The 18104-nt window shown below is 53.7% G+C and overlaps 1 protein-coding gene across 4 annotated transcripts in view; it reads left to right on the forward strand.

Moving 5' to 3' along the window:
* Nucleotides 1–15557, forward strand: part of SIL1 (SIL1 nucleotide exchange factor) — a 246058-nt gene extending 230501 nt beyond the window's left edge. For all 4 annotated transcript variants that reach the window (XM_006070833.3, XM_006070835.3, XM_006070832.3 and 1 more), the window contains exons 8-10: nucleotides 10613–10709; nucleotides 11140–11304; nucleotides 15041–15557. In XM_006070833.3, the coding sequence (XP_006070895.1) occupies nucleotides 10613–10709; nucleotides 11140–11304; nucleotides 15041–15397 (619 nt within the window). In that variant the 3' untranslated portion in view covers nucleotides 15398–15557. The remainder of the gene's footprint in view (nucleotides 1–10612; nucleotides 10710–11139; nucleotides 11305–15040) is intronic.
* The last annotated feature ends 2547 nt before the right edge of the window (nucleotides 15558–18104 follow it).

Raw genomic sequence — 18104 nt, forward strand, 5'->3', positions numbered from 1 at the left:
ATCAAGAGGCTCTTTAGTTCTTCTTCACTTTCTGCCATAAGGGTGGTGTCATCTGCATATCTGAGGTCATTGATATTTCTCCTGGCAGTCTTGATTCCAGCTTGTGCTTGTTCCAGTCCAGCGTTTCTCATGATGTACTCTGCATATAAGTTAAATAAGCAGGGCCTCCCTTTAGCCGGTTCTAATTAGCTTCTTTGATCCTTCCTCCCTGTCTCCCTCTAGTTTGTTAATTACACTTCTCCCCCATGAATTCTTCCTGTACTGGCCTTGTCTGTCTAGCCAGAGGAGCTGGGAATGAGAATCCAAGGCTCCTCAGTGAGAGGTATTACCTTCTTCTTTGTCCTGTACCACAGGTAGCCCCTCCCACTTCTGAGAAGCCTGAAAACCCAGGCACTCTGCCTTTCTTAGCAGAAAGGTAAGAACAGTAATTTTCATTAAAGTACAATATATCATGATTAAAACTGTTATGTGAATGCTTGGTATTTGCCAGGAAGTGTGCTGATCTCTTTATATATTATCATACTTCATACCCACAGCAATCTCATGAGATAAATATTACTAATTCCTATTTTATAGATGAAGAAACTGAGGTCTGAAGAGGTTTAGTAACATGTTGCAACCACACAGCTTGACGTGCTGGAACTAGAACTTGAACTTGGGTCTCTCTGACTCCAGAGCAGCTTTTACTCAGTATTTGCTTTTTGAGTTTGAGCTTTTTGATAAGACTAAAGTCCAGATCACTGGCTCTTAGATCACCAAAAAACATGCTGGGATGTCAGTTATTTACCCTTAGAGTGGGAGAGGGTTTTTGCATTGAGATAATAAAACTTGGCTCAGAAGCAAGTTGGTGTGGTGCTATGGGTCTTTATATATCTGGACCCTTGGAAATACCTCCTTCTGCAAAAAACAAGAATCTCATCAATTTTTGAATTGCTTTAATTCTTAACTCACTTTTCTGATACTGTTAAGGAAAAGGGCTTCACTGAAATGGTATTCTGAGCGTCACGAATGATTTGTTTGGTGAAGTGAAGGTGTTGGAAACTTTGGTAGAAAGTGGCCATGTTCAGAGAAACCAAGGGAAATACAGAACTCTGAGTTTGAGGGAAAACAGATTTTAGAAGGTCCAGGGAAAAGCAGATACATTTGGGCAAGGGCTTTGAAGGGAAGGATGACTCATAGTCTGAACAATGAAATGTGCTTAGCGCAGTCACAAGTGATTACTGCAAGGAACAGAGAGGAGACACCTATTCAGACCAATAAGGCCACTTGGGGAGTTGTTAGTGTTGCGCTTTGTCTGAGAGATGATAAAGGGGCCTGTAACCAAGAACAAACAGAACGAAAGGTGTAGATCTCTGGGAGCACTGTCAGGACTGGGTGCTGAGAGCACAGGACCTGCCTGAGCCGTTGGTGTTCGGAGTGAGGAATCAGGGAGGACGCTGGGCTGCCTGCCCAGCTAGGCGACTCGGTGTCACAGGTGGCAGAGGGCTCGTTGCCGTCCTTCTGTTTTACCTCTTCACTTCTCTCTTAAGGAGAATGGCCCTCCTGTCAGAAAGAGTAACGCAAACATGGTTAAGAAGAACTTGAGGAAGGAGGGAGAAGAGCCACTGGCTTCTTAAAATTAATTAAGGTCTGAAAAATCAAATGAAAGCCCATGGACATCATCATGAGACTGTGCACATATGGATGTTTAAGCATCACTGAGAGAGGAGTTAGCAGACATGGTAACTGTTTTGCTTTTCAGAATAACAGGGCAAGTTTTGAGCCCTCATTTATGAGCATTTCTAAAGAGAGATGATCTCTTGGAGTTAGTGTGGGTTCCATGAAAATAGACTGATTTAAAGCTTCATATCCCTTCCTTCCTCCTTCTCTTCCTTCTAAAATAGTACATTCATCTTATGTGTACCACTTTATGACTTTTTAAAAGTGAATATACCCATGTAACTACCACCTGAGTCAAGAAATGGAACTTTATCAGCACCCCAGAAGATTCCCATGCTGCCTCCTAACTCTGATGTCTTTCTTAGAAAAATTTACCAGCCTAGAAGTTAAGACTCAATGTTGTAGACAAAGAGGGAACCTGCATTTCAGAAGTGTTTGTCCAAACACGTAGCAAAGTGACATTTTAAATTTTGCTGTTACTAAATTTTTAATTTTATAAATAACCCACATTCATTGTTTTGTGTTTTTTTTAATCTTACCATGCAGGAACAAATATATGGTGTCAGTCCACCCATACCATTTATAACTGGCTTTTTACCTGCTCTGCTTGTATTCAGGGCCATGTTGGGGAACCCTTGCCTCATCAGAGGGTGATAGGAACAGCCTTCAGGGATTCAACCTAGGTAGGCCCAATGTGAGTCAGTTTTGTGATACTACTACCAAAAACTTGGATATGGCCTCAGATTTTAGGAACAGATGGCCTTGGGGCAGAGGATTAATTATTTTAAATAAAAATTATTAGTGAATTCCAGAACTAATGGATGAAGGTTTGATGAGGAACAGGTTGTCTTCATATCTCAAAGAATCTCCCCGCAAAATACATGTCAATTTCGAAGGGACAAGTAGTATCTTTGTAGTGGAGAAATCTGGCAGGTAGCACCATGATGAAGTAATCAAAGTGAACCCAGCCACTCTTGAGCCTGAATGACGTCACGTGCTGCCTCATATGAGGCACTGAGAAAGATAAGACGTTGCTTTTGTGTCACTCCTGCCAACATGCACTGCATCAGTCTAACCAGGAAAACATATCAGCTTCAGGCTGAGGGACATTTTACAACTGGCCTGTGTACTTCCAAACTGTCACCAGAAGACAAAGACAGACCAAGGAAGACTGTCTCATAGTTAAAGGAAATGTGGAGACATGTTTCTCAATTCATAATGTAAGGCCTGGGTTGGACCTTGAACTAAAATTATTTTCCTAATAAAGGATATTTTGGAGACAGTGGGCAAAATCTGAATATCTGTAGATCATGCATCATGTTAATTTCCTCATTTTGATTACTGTGGTTATGTTCTTAGGAAATACACACTTGTTACATTTGGGGTAAAGGAGCTTCAGATCGCAGGAAAAATGTATAATATATATATTATGTATATATTGTATATATATGTATATATATATGTATAAAATGTATATATATAGAAAATGTGGTAAAATGGTATCAATTTGTGACTCTTGATGGAAGTCTTTTTTTCATTTTGCCCCTTTTCTGTTATTTTTCTGCATAATTTTCGATGGTATTGTAAAATTTTTATTTATTTGGCTGCACTAGGTTTTAGCCGAGGCAGGTGGGCTCTTTAGATGCGGCCTGTGGAATCTAGCTTCCTGACCAGGGATTGAACCCAGGCCCTCTGCACTGGGATCATGGACTCTTAGCCACTGGACTACCAGAGAAATCCCTCTATAGTAGTTTTTTAGTGCCCAGTCTGAAATGATTTGGACTTCCCAGGTGGCACTAGTGGTAAAAAAAAAACAACCCAGCAGCCAGTGCAGGAGACGAGAGGTGCAGGTTTGATCCCTGGGTGGGGAAGATCCCCTGGAGGAGGGCATGGCAAGCCACTCCCATATTCTTGCCTGGGGAATCCCATGGACAGAGGAGCCTAGTGGGCTACAGTCCATGGGGTCTCAAAGAGTCAGACACAACTGAGCAACTTAGCTCCCACATCAGTTCAGTTCAGTTCAGTCACTCAGTTGTGTCTGACTCTTTGCGACCCCATGAATTGCAGCACGCCAGGCCTCCATGTCCATCACCAGCTCCCGGAGTTCACTCAGACTCACGATCATCAAGTCAGTGATGCCATCCAGCCATCTCATCCTCTGTCGTCACCTTCTCCTCCTGCCCCCAATCCCTCCCAGCATCAGAGTCTTTTCCAATGAGTCAACTCTTCACATGAGGTGACCAAAGTACTGGAGTTCCAGCTTTAGCATCATTCCTTCCAAAGAAATCCCAGGGCTGATCTTCTTCAGAATGGACTGGTTGGATCTCCTTGCAGTCCAAGGGACCCTCAAGAGTCTTCTCCAACACCACCGTTCAAAAGCATCAATTCTTTGGTGCTCAGCTTTCTTCACAGTCCGGCTCTCACATCCACTGGAAAAACCATGGCCTTGACTAGATGGACCTTTGTTGGGAAAGTAATGTCTCTGCTTTTCAATATGCTATCTAGGTTGGTCATAACTTTTCTTCCAAGGAGTAAGCGTCTTTTAATTTCATGGCTGTAGTCACCATCTGCAGTGATTTTGGAGCCCCCAAAAATAAAGTCTGACACTGTTTCCACTGTTTCCCCATCTATTTCCCATGAAGTGGTGGGACCAGATGCCATGATCTTCGTTTTCTGAATGCTGAGTTTTAAGCCAACTTTTTCACTCTCCTCTTTCACCTTCATCAAGAGGCTTTTTAGTTCCTCTTCACTTTCTGCCATAAGGGTGGTGCTGCAATGATTTAAGGGTGGGGCAGGGAATGCCCCAGGGGACTGTGAGCTCCCAGATGTCAAGAAGATACTTCAGCGCCCCTTCCTCTGAGCCCCCTTTGTTTCTCCCAGGGTGGGCAGGTTGTCATTCTGTGTGTGTGTCTGGAAAGGTGTTCTGGAGATGCTTTTGTGAGCTGTATCATTGTGGTGAACTGCGGGCATCCTACACTGGCTTCTGTGACTGGCAGCTGTTTGGGGACTGTATTTGAATGGGTCCTGTGACACTCCCTTCTTTTCGTCAATGTCCAGATGGAACTTCTAAGAGGCCCAGCATGGTTCCCACCCCAGTTACATGGTTTGAAGCTCATTACAGGCTTCAGTGTCTTTATTTCTCCTGGCAGCTTCATTTTCATGTGGAAGAGTTGTATGTGGTTTTTTTTTTTTTTTCCCTAAGTTGGTAACTGTCCATGTCTTGATTGATTAATTGATTGCTTAACCACATTAATCCCTAGATGGTAGGCTAGTATAGATCTTTAATGAGCCTGTTTCGGGAGTACACATCCTGCAAGTTCTTGTGTTCACAGGTGACCCAGGGCCACTCACTGTCTGAGGCTGTCAGAGAAGGGACCTTTCTCTCTCTGAGCTACACAGCGTCATCAGGCAGGATCACAAACGATTGAGCCTGAGGTTTCCCCCTTTCCCCACTGCACAGCATCTTCTCAGAGAGCATTTCAGAACAGTGGCAGCTTTGTCTTCTGTTATTAAGACAGAAGGAGTAATGATTGTCCTACCTAGAAATATTGCAGGGACTCATGAGAAAGCACATACCCTCTGTGTCCCCAGCATGCTGTGAACAGGCCTGACATCTCGGTTTGGGCTGGGACTCTGGACCACACAGGCTCTACGCCAGGGGTCTCACCTTAGAATCTCCTCAGCCCCCACTGAAGCCATCAACCCAGTCCATATTTCCTGTTCTCTCCCTTTCTGTTTTTCTCCTTTTCCACTGATTCAGACTCCCTTTTTAGCCCTTACTGTTCTGATTCACCCATGAGCATGCTGGGTGAGCAGATTCTGTGCATTTCCTGTTTCTGGGCACACGCCCCCACTGCCAGCAGTGCCTGCTCCACGGCCCCTGTGCATCGCAGAGGACCCCACAAGGTAGAGGGCCTGTGCTTGACTTACTGCTCTGCCCTCACCATCTTGAAAGCCCTCAGTTTTGGAACAAGGGTGCCATGTTCCCTTGAACATTATGTAGCTGGGTCCTGAGTGCCCCGGAGGGAGGAGGCGCTGCCTGCCTCTAAAGTGGGCAGCGTTGTCCTGAGCCCCCGTGGCCAGGCCTGGCTGCCCACCCTGAGATCAGCTCCACCACCCCTCAACACCCCCCGACACCTGCTCAGCCTGGTTAGCTAAAACATGACCTCTGACCCTTGGCAGGTTCCCACATCAGTCACCCCAACCCAAATTGTTTGGTTTCTGCAAATGCAGTCTTTTTCCGTTTCTGCAGTGCCCCCTCCCCCCAGCGCCAAGATTTACCGAGGAGCAGCTGCTACTGTCCCTCTGCACTCAGACAGCTGACTCGCCTGCTGATTGTGAGCATCCCAGTAATCCAAGTGCTAATGGTGTTTATTCAGCCCAGCCGGCTTAGCCCTGAACAAGGTTTATTCTCATTTATCTCATGGGAGACGAGCTACGTCCTTAATATCCTTCTGTTGACTTTGAGCACACCAGCGCCACTGATGTCGCTGAGAGACATGCCAGGCCCCTGCCCTTTTACTCATTCAAAGCCTCAGTTGTCAGAACACCCATCGTCTGGCCGGCAAGACACCCTCACCCCCACGCCCGCCCCCAGGCTCTGTGGCTGCGGCTCTGATCCTGAGTCTGTGGACTGGGAGGAGCTGAGACCAGCATACCTGTGCCTGGGCCTCTGGGCTGAGGAGAAGCTGTGTTCTCGAGGATATGGTCTGGCCGCAAAACGTGTACAGCAAACGCACTCTGATTGTAATCTCCCAGTCACAGTGTATTGGCTAGCATTTTGGTGCTCACTGGCTTTTGTCTTTAACTCAAGGTAGTTTTAGCTCTGCCTCCCAGGTGAAGACTCTGAAGCAAAGGGACTCACCCAAGGCTATCAGGCATTGTTGACAGGATTCTCGCTGAGTATTCTCCGGGCCCTGCCCCTTGCACATCCTATAGACCTCACTCTGCTCTGTGTGGAGCACTTCTTCCCCCAAAACATAGCAGAGAGCATTCAGAGGCCAAGGCTGAGGTCTCGGGAGAGAGGTTCTCTGAGAGCAGGTTGGTGTCAGCCCTTCCAGGGCTGACTGCTCAAGAGAAGCCCTTCTCCACTGTCCCTGATGGATGGACTGAGTGACATCTAGAAATACGAGATTGGTCTTTTCCACCCTCCGGCTGTGTTTCCTCAGCCCCTTGACTGGACAGCACTAGAAGGCTGTTCTCAGGAGGGTTTTGTATGGAGTCTCTGGCATGTCCATGGAACCACTGAAGCCCTGAGCCCTGGGGTAGGGCCTAGAGTTATGTGGGTTCTCTCATTCAAGCTGATCAAGGTGTAGGCCCAGGGCTGCCAAGGCCACACTCGGCCACAGGCCCACATTTGGCCAATGGTCCTACTCTACTCATGCAGGTCTTCAGGACTGTGCTGCAGGTGGGAAAGAGTAGACTGATTACCTCATGAAAGTGATTCTGTCAAGTGGCAGGAGGCCCGAGGCTTTCCCTTTTTCTCACTGGTGTACTTCTGTGTTTGAGCTCTATTCTTTCCTACTGTGGATGGGCTTTCCTCCATTTAGAGGGGTCGGCACGAACCTGGCTGCTCTTGGCTGTAGGTACCCCTGGCTTGCAGCACACTGTCTGCCTTGTGGAGAAGAAACTTCTGTGTCCTGACTCCAGGATCAAAGACTGAAGGGCTCTGATGGCCCATCCTCAGCAGCCCACTGAGGGCCTGGTGAAGGGGGAGCATGATGAAGCAGTGCTGGGCCGCAGGCCCTTACCCATCAGGACCACAGGGAGTGGGAGAGTCAGTCACAGGAGGAAGGGAAGAAAGGATGTCAAAGCCTGGTGAGGAGAAAGGACGCTGGGCAGACACACACTGCACCACAGCGCTGGCCTGACCTGCGAGGGTTGGGCTGGCCTGCCTCAGAGTGTCCCTCCAGGTCCTCTCCCACCCTGGGTCACTGTCCTGACACGGGCTCTCCTCCTGGGCCCTCTCTCGTGTCTGTGTGCCCTGAAGGCATGTTTCCAACTCCCCAATTTGCCTTGCAAGTGTTAAGGAAAGAGAAGCAGGAGCAAGTTCCACTACTGGACAGGTTATGGGTCCTGCGTCTCCCCTGCTCGGTCAAAGCCTGACCTTCCTTTGTGTCAGGGGTCAGCTGCACCTCTCAGCCCCGTTCTCGATGGTTCTTCAGGGCAGCCTCCACTGAATGGTCTCCTAGCCTCTCTGGACGTGCTCATGTTGTTCCCTGAGCACATGCTGGTCTTCTGGTCCACAGACCGTCTTCCCCACCTGACCTCCCAGTCTCCAGCAGTCTCGCTTCTTTCGGGCAGCCTTGCTGGCTCTTCCAGACCAGACTTTCTCTGAAGCCCCACAGACCATAGGTTCAGAGCCACCTGGCAGGGCCTAAAGTTACGTAGCCATTCACTTATTCGCTCTGCAGCCTGTAAGTGGAATATGGTGGTGTGGTGTCTCTCCTACGTATGGAGCCTGGCTTGTCAGTGTGGAGCAGCAGAAAAGAGGCTGAGTGTCCGCGAGGATCTGTTCTGCACGCGGGGCATCTCTGAGCAACTAACTGCCTGGCCTGTGCCTTCCTCTAGATCTTCCCTGGCACAGTGCTGTGCGGCCCTTTCTACCCCACATCAGGCTTCTGTGGACAGAAATACTGGGAAGCCATGTCTCTTCTTAGCTTTGGGCATTCTTTGTTTACTCCCACTGGCTTATTCTTCCTCTGGAGGATCCTAGGGATTTGCCCACAGACTACATGCCCTCCCCTTGGCCGCTGGTAGTCTGTTTTTTTTTACTGTTTGTGCTTTGGTTCCCTCTGGGGTTTGGGTCTTCTCTCCCCTTCTACCAGCTGAGACCTGGGTGGGCAGAAACCAGTCTTCTTCGTGTCTCTCCCCTCCCCCAGCACTGCCCAGGCTGGTGACAGGGAGGTGCTCCAGGGCCGCTCAGGCTGGGCCTCCCTGGGGGCCCCTCTGCTCCTGAGCTGTGTTGCCTCTCTGGGTCTTGTTCTCAGCAGATCTGTAGACGAGAACAAGGCTTCACATGCCGTCTTTGAAGGAGCTTGTCTGTGCCGCTCTGGGGGCCCACTGGGGACTGGGCTCCTCTGTGCTGGTCCCTGAGGCTGATGCGATGTTGGGCCTCCTAGCCCCCTCTTCCTTGGGAGACTGCATCTGACGTTTGTATGAATTTTCTCAGCGTGGTTGACTTCTTTTCCTAGACCCTGCCTGTTGCGGGTGAGCGTTCCTCAGACACATGATGGCAGAGACAGCCCTAATTAGCTCACCCTTTGATGAAGCAGCTGCCTGTCTCAAGTTGGGGGAGCAGGGGGTGGGGAGAGGCTCAGTGCCAGACTCCCGGCATCAGCGCCCACCTGCCTGCCTGGAGAGGAGCTGTCAGCCTTCCTCCCTGGGGACCCCAGCCCTCTTCTCCAGACGGCTCTTCAGACATGAGTGAAGTTGCAGTGGAAGAGGCCGGCACCCACCCTCGTGTCCTTTCTGCAGAGGAAGTGAAGAGGGGTGCGGGCTTCTCCCATTTTACAGCAGGAAAACTGGCCCTGTGCGCTCGGTCTGCACCAGGCTTTGAGGCTGCTGCCTGGCAGGAGTAGAGGGTGGGCTGTCAGGCACTCACTGGGCCCCATGACCGTACTGTCCGGCCAGGGCCTCTCCTCTGAGCCGCCTGCTCTCTCTTCTTGTCCGCCTCACCTTTCTCTGGGTTTTGGACCAGGAATCGTCTCTGTGATTTGTCTGTATCTTGAGCATCCTGCCTCATTCTCCCCATGCTGTGAGGGCCCCCTGCCGAGGTGGGGGTTTGGAGAAACAGGTGCTTTTTGGGTTTCCAGTCTACTTTTTGGTGGCCAGAGCCCGGAAGAGAGTGGGGGCCGCCTGTGTGCTTGCGTCTCACCTCGGGGCCAGCCCCTACCCCATCCCCTTGCTGCTGGTCTCTGGCTTTCACTTGCCTGCCACCTTTCCCAAGACCTTATAAGCTGCTGGTGAAAGCATCTCAGTCTTCCTCGAGGGCCTGACTACCCAGGCCCCTGCACTTGGCTCTCAACCATAATTCATCACCAGTTTGGTCTTAGAAAGCAAATAATTCCCAGCATGTCCCTGTCTGGCACCCTGCCCCAGGGGAGGTCTCACCCTTCAGGCGCCCATCCTTTCATCCTGGAGGGCTTTGCCTGAAATGTTTGTTTGAAGCTCATCATCACTCTTTTCTCCAGCCCAGAATGCGGCCTGGAGTCCCAGGGGCAGCCCTGGGTTTGGAGTGTTGCGTTGCTGCCCGTTTGCTGCTTGATGCAGTCACGGTTGTCCACGTGTTGGCTTCCTCCCCCTTGTTGCTGGGGCCTGCGCCACGGCAGAGCCTGCGCTGTGCTGCAGGGACGGGCACAGAGTGGAGAGAGCGGCGGGGGCAGCTGGGTTGGTCCTGTGTTGGGATCTCCCCAGGACCAGAGGCTCCCTGGATCCTGTTCTCTCTGCCCGCCTTCCTCCCCACGCTCTGTCTGTGTGCGCCACCCGGGAGGGGAGGGGGCGGAAGAGGCCTTGCAGCTCCACACCCCTTTAGTGTTTCCCCAGAGCGTGATGCTTCTGGGATCCTGGAGGCAGCGGGGGAGCAGGTATGGCTGCCTCGAGGAGCGTAGAGGAAGGCTTTCCATTGGAGGGACCCTGAAGGAGCACGTTTAGCACAGTGGGATCTTAAAATGGGACTTCCATCCCCAGATCACGCCAGCCTGTTGGCTGATGTGGAGTGGACGCTGGCCTGGGGCCCTGGGCCCTGTCACCTGGGCCATGGCCACTGTACCCAGGTGGACCCGTGTCATTTTGTTTTGTTTGCCCAGCTAAGTCCTGGCCTGTCCAGAGTGGGAACCCCACTTTGTTGTTCACCAGGGATGGCCGCTGTGGCAGCAGCCCCCTTACCTGGGCTGGGCATGCCCCCAAGTTGGTGAGTAGGTGCAAAATCATGCTTTCTTGTTCTTCCCCACAGCAACCCAAAGGTCCAGGTGGAGGCCATTGAGGGGGGAGCCCTGCAGAAACTGCTGGTCATTCTAGCCACGGAGCAGCCTCTCACTACAAAGAAGAAGGTGTGTTTCTGCCCTTTTTTCTTGTTCAGACCTCAGCACACCTGTGAAACCTAGAAGGCAAGGAGGGTCCCTCTCCAGACTGTACTTGTAATCCTTGGGGGCCTGAGTGGTCATCCTTGGGTGGCATGGAGGGGAGGGCCTCTCTCTGAAGCACCCAGGCAGCCTGTGAGGTATCTGAGGCCTGGGTTCAGCTCCCAGGTTCAGAACCCCAGCTCCTGCCCTGGGCCTCTGTTTGTCCACTGGGTGATGTTGAAGGTGTCTGATGTCTCTCCTCTCTCAGCCTTGGGTCCTGGGGTGCAGCTAATCCCGAGGGCGATGGGTGGAGCCAGAGAGAAGGGGGCTGGGCTGGGATACTTGGGGCTCCTCCAGGTGCCTGCCCCAGGGCCCGGTTTCTGTAGCGCCTCACCCATCAGGGTCTGTTTCTCCGCAGGCCCTGTTCGCCCTGTGCTCCTTGTTACGGCACTTCCCCTATGCCCAGCAGCAGTTCCTGAAGCTGGGGGGGCTGCAGGTGCTGAGGAGTCTGGTCCAGGAGAAGGGCATGGAGGTGCTGGCCGTGCGTGTGGTCACCCTGCTCTATGACCTGGTCACCGAGAAAGTGAGTACTCAGGGCCCGGCCACCCCTGCCTTCTGCTTTGTGTGTGCTTCTGGTCATTTGACCTCCTCCTCCCCCAGTATCTTCCGTCCGTCCCTCCATCCTCATAGCAGAGTGACCTGAGCAAATGTGTCAGCCTGGAGCTGGGCAGCGATGCTTTGGAGCCCAGGACTTCTGAGATGTCAGGGCGGAAGTGAGGTGACTGCTGAGCTCACACCTGAGAGCTGCATGGAGTGGGAGGGAGGAGGGGATGCTGGCAGTGGTCAGGGCCAAGTGTGCAGGCATAGGGGTCAGTATGACCGAAGGCCCGAACAGCCAAGATCAGCCCTCCGTGGAATGAAGGGTCACGTGGTGAAGCGCTGGGTGGGGCCACCAGGAGCAGGTGGTGGAGCAGCTTGTGTCTGGAGCCACCGCAGCAGCCAGGAGACCGAGGAGCTGGGCTGGAATAACGCTCAACCTGAAGATTCTGGAAACCCGAAGGTGCCTCCTCTGGTTTGGGAGCTTTGGCTCTGGGCCGGGCTCAGACTAGCTGCCATCAAGGGCCCCAGGGGCTTGCTGCCTGCAAGGAGACTTGGTGCCCAGCCTACTTTGGTCTTTGTGAGCTTGGAAAGTGTCTTAATTAAGGAGAGGGTAAAACCAGCCGGGCCTGATTTCTTAGTTCAGCTGCTGCAGAGAGCTCTGACAGGGTTTTCTCTGTTGCCTCTCAGGGGCCACACTCTCCCCACAGCTGACTCGGATTAGGGGAGCAGGGCTGGGCAGCCACGGGGACCATGCTGGAGACAGAGGGCCTGCCCCTTCCTCACCGTGCCTCCCGGCTCTGTGCACCCCTCCCCCAGGCCTCAGGCTGGATCAGGGTTGTCCGTTGCTGCTTTTCTCTCCACCTCTTGGCTTTTGTTTGTGTGCACTCGCGCTCTCTGCCTCTCTTTTCCTGTCTCATCTCTCAGGCTGTCCCTCTCCCTCTCTTTCCCCTCCCCCCCTCTCTTCCTTCACCCCTCTAAGCTGCATAAACCTGATTTCTCAGAACAGCAGGCAGCCATGTGGTGCTCACATCAGTTAATAAGGCCTGGGCACAGTTGATGTCCTGGGAACAGGCCAGCAAGCCTGGGGAAGGATACGTGCCTTGGTTGGCATTTCCCGGGAGAACCCTGTCACTTTCCCCTGGTGTCCTGGGTGTCTTTGCTGCCCCCAGCCCTGGCACAGGGCACTGTGACTGCGTCATCCCTGGGGAGCCGCCTCTGGCAGTCTGACCAAGGCTCTCTGAGTCAGCTGGCCCAGGAGCTGGACTGGAGGCTTTGGGGTGCCATGAGGATCAGGGAGGGCCTGGTGTTTCTCTGCAAACAGCACGAAGACAGCCGTCTGTCTGCAGGAGGAAGATGGTGGAGGGGTTTCAGCCGGAGCAATAGAACAGATGGCAGGTGTGCTCTACGTGTAAGGCCATCAGGGCATTTTGTTCTGTGGTTTCTCAGAATACACAGGGGATAGGTACAGGGCTCCCAAAGGAAGAGGTGTGACAGGGTGGAGGGGTGCCATGCTCCCTGAGGGCATCTTTGGTGTGCAGAGGTAGTGGCTGGACTTCAGAATTCCCAGGAGAGTGTGGACCCACCTCTCAGATTATCAGGCTCCTTGGTCCTTGCCCCTTCCATTGTCTGCCAAACCCCAGGCATTTCTTCTTCTGTCCCTTGGCTCCGGGCAGGCCCTCTACTAAGAAACTGTGTCCCTACATCTGGGCTCCTGCAGAGCTGGGACGCCTACCTGTGGTCATGAACCCACGTCTTCTTGTGCCTCCATGGAGCTGAAGGGCCCTTCCGCAAGTGTTGCCTGGGTGTCTGCCTGCCCTGTGCCGTGCCCGGCCCATAGTCCCTGCCCTCCTGGTGCTTCCAGGCAGACATTTACCAGAGAGCCTCCTAGAGTGTGTGGGCCCTGGAGGCTTATGATCAGGGCCCTGACTCTTTGGGGCAGTCAGGAGAGTTGCTGAGTGAGATCTGAGGGTTGAGTCAGGTTGACTGTGGAGTTGGTGCTGGGTGAGAGGGTGCCTGGAAGTGCGAGCTGCCCTTGCACAGGCCCTAGGGGAGGGTTAGTGTGACAGGTACCGGAGTGAGGGCACCAGTGGGGAGGCGTCTGAGCGCCCGGGGGGCAGGGCCTGCAGCGCCTCCACGTCCCAGGGTGGGAGTCCGTCTTTATCGTCAGAAATGCCCAGTGTGAAGGGTTTGCGGTGAGGCCTGGAGGGGGCAGGCTGGGCCCGGGAGGCAGGGGACTGAGAAGCACAGCGAGGAGCAGGGCCCCAGGGCAGAGAGCTGGCAGGACTTGGGTGTTTGGCGGGTGGAGCTGGCGGGATGGGAGTAGGTTAGGAAACGACAGCCACATCCCTCTCAGCCTTTTCTGTGTCAGAAAGCTGACCCTCTCTGCTTCCCTGCTTCCTCTGCCGGCTCTGAGGAGCCCCAGAGCCATCAGGTGGTCTGCTGTGGGCCCTGAGCTTTTTCTGGGCTTTCTTCTTGCCTGCCCTGTCATGCACGCCCCATTCTCCCCTGGAGTTAGGGCAGCGAGTCCTTCTTTCTTCCTGAGAGTGCGTTTAGTGTGCCCACTGCTGCTCCTTCGTCTCCACATACCTTCCTCTGACGGGTGAAGCGAGTTGGTAGACTCCTGGTGGCGTGCTGTGATCGTGCAGTGGTTAGTACTCTACTATGTAATGAAATGAGGTGGTAATCTGTCAGGTCTAAGGTGTTCCCTTCCCTGCATCTGAATGCCTGCCAGGATTGGTTCCCACCACATTCTGTTGGAGCTGGGTTTCTGTACATCACCGACACAGGCCATGTGTGTAACTTCCTGCCCAGACTTCCCTTGGCGTAGAGGCCAGGGATGCCCGGGGCTCTGTGTTCTGTGCCCAGCCTGGCTCTCGTGCCCATCCACCGTAACAGCCTGCCGGGCTGCAAACATGAGATGGGCCCAGGCCTCTTGTCACAGCCCTCCATGTGTGCGAGCCCTCCATGTGTGCGAACCCTCCACCCTCGTCCCCTCAGACAACTCCCACAAGCCTCACAAGACTCAGATAAGTGCCAGCTTCCTCTCCCCACCATGCCCGACTCCTCTGAGGGAGTGGGTCCGTGGTTGTGGTGGTGATGCCGCCGCTGGCACAGCTGACGTTTGACGATGGTAAAGCTCACTTCGTTGGTGGGCTCCGTGTGCCGGGCACTGGCTGCGTGTTCGCTGTCCTGTTGAGTCCTCCCAACCATCCTGAAGGGGCTTCGTCGTCTCGCCCACTTGAGGGGTGGTGACTGAGTCCCAGGGAGGCGCAGTGCCGCCCAAGGCCGTTTGGTCATTCAGCTGTCAGTGGTGGAGCAGGGTTTGAGCCCAGACTGTCTGCCTCCGCCCCGCCCCGCTACACAAAATGCACCGTGACATGTAGGACCTGCTCCCCCAGATCCTGAGCTGCTTGACGGCAGGGATCCTGTCTCCGTCCTGGTTTCTCCAGCACCTGGCACACTGTAGTTTTTTTTTTTTTTTGAATGAGTGGATGGATGGACAGATGGGTGGACATGTGGACGGGCTGGAGAGCATGTGTGGAGCTGTGAATCCAGCTGACCTTCCCCCTGAAGGGCCTTTGAGGCCCAAGGGTCTGGACAGAGAGGGGACAGACTCGGGTCAGCCAAGTGCCTTCAAGTCTGAAGGGCGGAGCTGACGGCTCTCTATCTGTTCTCTGTCCCGTGTCCCCCCACCCCTGCCCTGGCCATGCGGACGGCAGATGTTTGCGGAGGAGGATGCCGAGCTGACGCGGGACATGTCCCCCAAGAGGCTGCAGCAGTATCGCCAGGTGCACCTCCTGCCCAGCCTGCAGGAGCAGGGCTGGTGCGAGATCACCGCCCACCTCCTGGCGCTGCCAGAGCACGACGCCCGCGAGAAGGTGCTGCAGACGCTGGGCGCCCTCCTGGCCACCTGCCGGGACCACTTCCATCAGGACACGCAGCTCCACAGGACACTGGGCACCCTGCAGGCTGAGTACCAGGCACTGGCCGCCCTGGAGCTCCAGGAGGGTGAGGACGAGGGTTACTTCCGGGAGCTCCTGGACTCCATCAACAGCTTGCTGACAGAGCTGAGATGAGGCTGCCCCTGACACCGGGACGCTACTTGTGAGACTGAGGGGCACCAGCTTGGGTGGGCTCCTCAGGGGATACCAGGCAGGAGGGGGGGGGCTTCCCTACTGGGGCCTGGGCATCATCTGGGCTGTGTTGGCTTGGCCATTAAATGGAGGCGTGACGGCCGGTGTCTGCTTGTGTCTGTGTGGTCTGGGCATAGCGCTTTGGTGGTCACTGGGTGACAGGCTGCTGAGGTGCCCTGGTGACATGCTGGGTGGTCGCCTGGTAATGGGCCCTGTGGGAAGGATCCAGGCCCAGGAGTTAAGAGACTCCCAGCTGGACCCAGCTCTCTCCCACCAGTGGCTCTGTGACTTTGGGTGACACTTAGCTTCCCGGAGACTGTTTCCTCCTCTGTCAGAAGGGAAGGCCATTAAATGTGAGAAGACACATGGAAAGCACCACACCAGTGCCCAGCACGCGCGCTCGCCCCTCCTCACCCAGCTGTGCAGTCTGCCCCTCCATCCTGTGCCTGCATGTTAGTTTCAAGGCTGGTGGCAGAAGCTTGAGGGCATCTCCACACACAGGGGTGCTATGTCAGCCCAGGCCAGGCAACTGATGGGTGAGGCTGGGTCCTGGGTGGTGGGACTGGGGGCGCTCGGTGCACTCTGGAGGCCTTTGGGTGGAGGTATCACTCTGGGAGAGGAATAATCTCTCCACAGCTGGTAGTGGGAGCCCAGGCTGGGCCCACCTGACAGAGCAGAGGGGCCTCTCCGTGCCCTTGCCTCTCTTCTGCATCCATGTGCTCTGTGCTGAGCAGGAGGTGGCAGCCTTGGAGGCAGGGGAGGCTGAGCCTGACAAGCCGCAGCCCCCACCCCGGAGAGGCTGAGCGCCAGGCTGGGAGCCTGCTGCAGGTTGCCACAGCAACCCCTGCTCTGGGCTTTCCTGATTTGGATTCTGGTGCGTTTGTTTTTCAGCTTTTCCCAATGCACCAGAGGCTCACTCCTGCTGCTTAGGCCGCCCCTCCCAGCCTCTGTGTAGAACTCTCCCCATTCTGGCCTTGCGTGTAGAAATCGCAGTTTCGCTGAGCTGAGGGCAAACTGAGGCCCAGAGGAACCCGGGGCAGGTCAGTGGCCTCAGCCCTGCTCCTGCCCACGGAGAGCCTGGGAGGGCTGCTGCAGCAGAGCGTTCTCCAGGGGGGTGGGAGGGAGGCCAGGGTCTGTGGAGTTGGGGTAGGATGCCTCGGGGCCCAGGCGTCACGGGGATCAGTCCACCGAGTTGGATGCCTGCTGGCTCGGGCATCATGGGGCTCAGACCAGAGTCCTCCGAGTTGGATGCCTGCTGGCTCGCAGCCTCTAAACCTGTCAGTAGCCTGTACATTTCACAGATGAGGAAGTCACGGCCAGGGAGGCTGAATGATCTGCCTGAGGTCACAGAGGCAGCGAGGGGCAGAGCTGGAGTTTGCTGGGCGGAACACGCTTTGCAAAGTTTGAATGTTTGGCTCAGAAGATGATCATTTTAATTAATCTGACAGGCAGTGGTAGGAGGGCCAGGAGAGACGGCTGAGCAGGCCATGTCCAGAAAGGTGCTGGGGCTCGGGAGTGAGTGAGGGGAGGCAGACAGTGCCAGGCGACTGAGCCCACAGCCAGGTGATGGCACTGCATCTGCCATCTCCTTCACATACATAACACAAGACGTTGGCAGGGGTGGAGCTTGGGCTGCAGTCTGCCTTCTCAGTGGCCTCATCCGGGTCGTCCAGGGCCTCTGCCTTCTTGGTCCTTAGTCTCTGGTGGATTCTGGTTCCACCATCCAGTTCATCGGTGACTGTTGTCTGCAGGTCTAGGAAGAGCCTCTGGGACCTATAGCCAAGGAGCACAACCTGGGCTACGTAACATGATGTCTGACAGTGAATGCTGAAAACTAAAGAAAAATAAAGCCCAGAATGGGGGATGAGGAGTGTCAGGGAAGGCCTCTCTGAGGAGGTGCAGTGTGAAGAGAAGGAAGTGAGGCAGTGAGCCCTGTGGGATCTGGGGAAGTGCTTTGTATATAAGGAAATAGCAGAGGCAGGAACATGGCTGGGGTGTTGGAAGAAAAGAAAGAGTTGGTGGAAGGGAGGATAATAAGCACCATGAGGAGGGCGGACCCTGGCAGCCCTGGTGAGGACTGGAGCTGCTGCTTTGTGATGGGGGCCATTGGAGACTTGTGAGCGGAGGGCAGACCTGACGTGACTGACATTTTAACAGGACCACGCACGCTGCTGTGGTGAGAACAGATGACACAGGAGCAAGGACGGAAGCAGGTGGCTGGCACAGGGTCTGATGTAAAATCCAGGTGAGAGCTGATGTGGTGTGAACCAGGGTGATGATGGAGAAGGTGATGTGGTCAGACTCCACTGTGTTTTAAAGGTCACCGTGAGAGGACTTGCTGGCTGACTGCATGTGGGGTGTGAGGGGAAAAAAAGAGTCCAGGATGAAGCCTTACCTCAGGACTTCAATAAAGTTGAAGTTGCTGCAGCAACTGGACAGCCATGTTTTAGAAGATGAACCTTGACCTATAACTGTTGTCTTACCCAAAATTTAACTCAAAACCAACTACAGACCTAAATGAAAAACTGTAAAATGAAAAACTGTAAAACTTTTAGAAGAGAGGAAAATAAATATTTGTGACTTTAGTTTTTAGCTATACCACCAGAAGCACAATTCCTAAAGTTAAAAACTGATGGATTGAACTATATCA

The sequence above is a fragment of the Bubalus bubalis genome, chromosome 9 (assembly GCF_019923935.1).
Source record: "Bubalus bubalis isolate 160015118507 breed Murrah chromosome 9, NDDB_SH_1, whole genome shotgun sequence".
Lineage (NCBI taxonomy): Eukaryota > Metazoa > Chordata > Mammalia > Artiodactyla > Bovidae > Bubalus > Bubalus bubalis.